The 4,851-nt window shown below is 38.4% G+C and overlaps 1 protein-coding gene across 1 annotated transcript; it reads right to left on the minus strand.

Annotated features, from left to right (window-relative positions):
• Nucleotides 1–406: 406 nt before the first annotated feature.
• LOC150078764 (histone H3.3A-like) lies at nt 407–817 on the minus strand. The gene has a single exon (XM_090383622.1). The coding sequence runs from the start codon at nt 815–817 to the stop codon at nt 407–409; it is 411 nt and encodes a 136-aa protein (XP_090239748.1).
• Between the last annotated feature and the right edge of the window lie 4,034 nt (nt 818–4,851).

The raw sequence follows: 4,851 nt of genomic DNA on the forward strand, positions 1-4,851 counted from the left end.
CAAATTGTCGTGTCTGGAGATTAGACAATTGTGAGGAGATCTGATTGAGGTGTTCAAGGGTTTATAGTTTGAGCAAACTCAATGATTGTGGGATTTTCCTCTTGCACCCCTACGCATATGAGGGGTCATAAACTCAAACTGAGGAAGGACGGTTACAGAACTGATGTGTGGAAGTTTGCCTTCAGTCACCTGGTGGCTGATTGTTCAATGAATTCAAGGAAGAACGAGAGAAACTATTGGAGTAAATTCATAGGTGAAATGTTTTTTGGCTGATAAGAATTTTTATTACATCGAAATCTATAATTATCTTATATATAAAATAATCTTATGTTATTTAAAAACGTACGTTCAGGCAATCTCTCTATCATGATATGGTGGCCCTGAAAAGGGCCGTTTTTGCTTTCATTTAAGCACGTTCTCCTCGAATCCATCTAGCCAGATGAATATCTTTAGGCATGATGGTTACCCTCTTGCCATGGATTGCACACAAGTTGGTGTCTTCGAACAACCCCACTAAGTAAGCTTCGCGGGCTTCTTGTAGAGCATCGATGGCAGCACACTGGAAGCGAAGATCAGTTTTGTATTGCTGGGCAATCTCACGAACGAGGCGCTGAAATTGAACCTTTCTGATTAGAAGTTCCGTTGACTTCTGGTAACGACGAATTTCTCTAAGAGCAACTGGTCCTGGCCTGTAACGATGGGGTTCCTTTACTCCACCAATAGAAGGGACACTCTTGCGAGCAGCATTCATCGCTATCTGCTTCCTCGGGGCCTTTCCTCCTGTGGATATACGTGCGGTTTGCTTAGTACGAGCCATAACGATGCAACTGTCCTGGAACTTCTGAAAACCAAGTGGATTAAAAGCAGCATACTCAGATCTATTTATAGGCATCAAACAAGCCAACTCTTCCAAAGAAGATTAATTGGGAAGATTAATCGTCGTGAGTGGTGATTGGCTAATAACACTGCAGCCAATCAGTACTCCAGTATGTACTCTTGAACCAATGTTTTCCACGTGGCATCATACTCAACTGGATCACACTTTTTATGAAACTACCCTAGAACGAGAGTTTCCACATGATGTGTCATTTATGTTTAGCATTGCATATGGATTATATTTTGAATTCTGGATCTGTATATTTTATACAATTTTTATGCAATCTTATTATGTAATAAAGACACATTAAGCATTTAACTAGGATTTTTATTAACACAGAATCTACTTCGATGAATTTATTATGCTGTGTAAAACGTATTAAATTATTATTTATTAACTATTAAAAGTTAAAATGGCTGAAGTTCAACCACACGTACAATAAATTTGTAAGAGCTTTTGGGAAAAAAATTGAAATTTATGAAACAAATCGAAATAAATTTTAACAAAATCTTTACATGCCAATCAATGGTCCTTTAATCAGAAAAGGCATCCCAATTTTTCTAAAGATTGAACACAACATTCAAGAATAAACCATAAGAGTAAATATTCGTCAAAAAGAGATTAATAAAGAACTGTACCGCGCTACTAACTAAAAATCGAAATATGATCTGCAAATGAAAAATATTTAATGTGACTGTTCTTGTTCAAATTTAAACAACATAAACAGGTGAAAGAACATTTATTCTTCAGTCCAGCAAGCAGAGTGTATCATCGAACATCAACATTTTCATCGTTTTCAAAGCCATGTGTCATTTAATGCCAAGATACTCGATTCCATGAGAATTTGATCGGTTGCAATGTCTTCGCTGTGAAGTTTCAAACTCTGTGTATTCCACAATACCATTCTTATACTGGACGAAGAAACTTGATCCCAAAATTGTAATGCGGTTGTAGTGTTTCCAAACGATGGTTATTCAAACGTTTCAATTCAGTTCGAAGATCTTGCATCTTAGGTGCGTTACAACCGCCAGCAGGGTAGAATGTAAAGTCGTCTTTCAGATTTCTGATGTACAGGCCATCGATGCTTCTAACTCTCGACAATGCAACGTATACCAGTTGCTGTTTGAAACCCTTATCGTAATCGAATACGATTTCTTTTATAGTTCCACCCTGAAATTTATGAACCGCCGTGGCACAAGCTTCAACCAAAGGAAATTGAATTCATTTGCATTTAAGCATTTTGCTTTTGAAAGGTACTGTGGTGGAACGTCTCGTAATCGGAGTCCAGCCAGATTTTATTACCCCATGATGCCACAATATGTGCGGGCGAGACTTGAGACAACTCTTAATTCCAACATTCTTGCTTTCGAAATGTATCCACAATCTTTTCATATCTGTTTCTTCCATCTTAACGTGCTATAATGTAAAGTTCCGATCGCTCCATTGACCAAACCACCTTCAACATCGATGTTTGTAGTGATAATGTAAGGTTTTCCAGTCGATAGATGCAATACGTATTGTATCTCTGCTACGCTCATTTGATGTAGTTTTGTTCGCATACTAGTCAACTGTTCTTGACTCTTGTTAACCAGAAAAGTGATCGTCGGCTATACAATCGATGGTGGTGTTTCAATGCAACTCTGGAGCGTTATATTAAACAACATCATTGTTAAGATGAAACAAACGTTCAACCCCCCCTCCCCCAAATTATGATTTTAGGGTCCCTTGTAAATGATTACATCTACCCATATTTATTTTTTCTGTAAATTGCGTGTGTTCTCTGGTCGATTTGCCTGTTTGCTAGACGAAAAAACTCCAGTTGCTGGGAAAAAACCTTGCTATCTACACCTGAGACCGGCTAACTCAGCTACGGAATGAAAAAAGCCCACTAAAGTTCCTCCCCTCATCGACGGGATTTGAGCCCGGGCCTTTTCCACTGGGTGGGGGAGGACAGTGATGATACCACTGTGCTACGCGCGCAGACAAAACAAAAGAACGGCATTTGATACTTGTTCCATGACAAAGATCGTGGTCAAGATTTTGGCAACGATCTTACTGTTTGAGCTATCATTCAAAGCAGAGGGACTGATGTTCTGCTTGACTACCAGCCTAATTTTATAGTTATTTCAGTACGTTTCATAAATAATTGTCAGTTCTAAAAGTTTTCACAGAACATGCACAAAAAGTGGAAAAACTCTGGCACACCCTCTGACAAAACTGCCTTCTCCCGAGCTAGGGTGCTTTTAATTCGGAACAAGACGGCGATAAAACTATAAGGGGAAGCCTTTCCATAGATCCAATCAGAGGACGCCATTGACTCACTCAATATGGGCAGTTAGCTCGACCACACCGAGAGCAAAAGATCTGAGTTGGAGTCCCATCGATGACGTGCGTAATTTTTATGGATTATTTTCGCAAAGGGGCAGAGTTAGTCGGTCCCCGAAAATTTCGGTTTTTCGTCCAGCAAACAGAAAATCTACACAGAACACACGCAATTTACAGACAGTATATATAGAGCAATATGGCCTTATTCGCTGATGCTCTTGAAACCGTACTACAAAAACACTACCGTTTTGATAGCAATCAGTATATATCAACTCTTCTTCTTCTTAAAAAATAAACTGATCCCATCACTTTGGTAGCTGGTGGTCCCCTTGGGAATTTCTTATTGTGAGAGAATCCGTCTTGTGCCAATCCACAGCAAGAATCGTATTGGCACAATTTATTGCATTGCTCTTCTGATTTGCATTTAAATATTTTGGTGCTCATTTCGCTGAAATTTTTTTTAATTAAAAATTCTTTGCGGACAGTATGGATTCGTTAGCATATATTTATTTACAGAATCCTACATAACAAAGAAACCTATTTACAATGTATGGACTATTTGAAAAGACAAAAAAAATAAAAATCATAACGTGTTAAGTTAAAAAGCCTGTAAACTTCATGAGCCTATCTGATGTTTCCCAATGAACTTAGAGACCAGTTACCAAAAGACAGTAGAATTAATACAATTTGGCTGAAGCCATTTGAAGGATTAATTCATGGCCGATTGGAAACTAGTCTCGAACTCTTCTAGAGGAATAAGGTCATTGAGGTCCATGGGACTCACAGTCATTGGATCTCCTTGTTCATAAAGTACCGTTCGAAATTGATTATTACATGAAGTCACACAGACTTTCCAAAACATTGCTTGAAGTAATTTTATCAGAAGAATGGCTCGTCTCGTTTGTAGGTGCTTAAATTTGAAATATTGCGATTAGCATTCACAACGATTGAACATTCGTCTATGACCTGTAATATGTCTAAAGTAACTAGTTGTGGTTTCCAGATCTGCTAGGCAAATTCAAGTTTCGGTGGACTTTAAATCGATATACAGTACTGGGATTCTTTGATCAACGAATTGGATAGAATTTCTTCTAATGTGGCCGACTGACTCCATGGCTCGATTGTCGCTGCAAATAAGGTTTGTCAAAATCTGTAGCTTCTAGTAAAGGTTACCCAAGGAGATTGAATTTGGTTTTCGATTAGGACGGAACGTTGACTGATGGTTTACTCGGTCAGAATTTCCTTAAACCTTATTGCTTCAGCCAATATAAGAGAACATTTGGTGGTTATTACAAAAGTTGTTTGCTGCCCAATGTACAAATGTCTATTGCTAAAGGTGGTTCATGCCTTCCATGAACTTAACAGATGAAAAAAACTTTGTACATTGGACAGCAAATAACTCTCGTATTATCATATGTACATACACTGGTATATAATTATACAGGAAGTAAACAACCAAAGAGAGTTGTTGTTGTAGTTTTAGGAGCATCAGCGACTAAGGCCATATTGCTCCGTCTATACTGCGATTCTGAAGTCGATTTTCTGTTTTCCGGACGAAAAATCCGAAAATCCAGGAGAAAAAACCATGCCACCTTCGCATGAGACCGACTAACTCAGCCATGTGTGAAATAGACCCATAAAAAATCTTC

This window comes from Mastigoproctus giganteus, chromosome 10 (genome assembly GCF_048544385.1).
Source record: "Mastigoproctus giganteus isolate SK-2022 chromosome 10, ASM4854438v1, whole genome shotgun sequence".
Lineage (NCBI taxonomy): Eukaryota > Metazoa > Arthropoda > Arachnida > Uropygi > Thelyphonidae > Mastigoproctus > Mastigoproctus giganteus.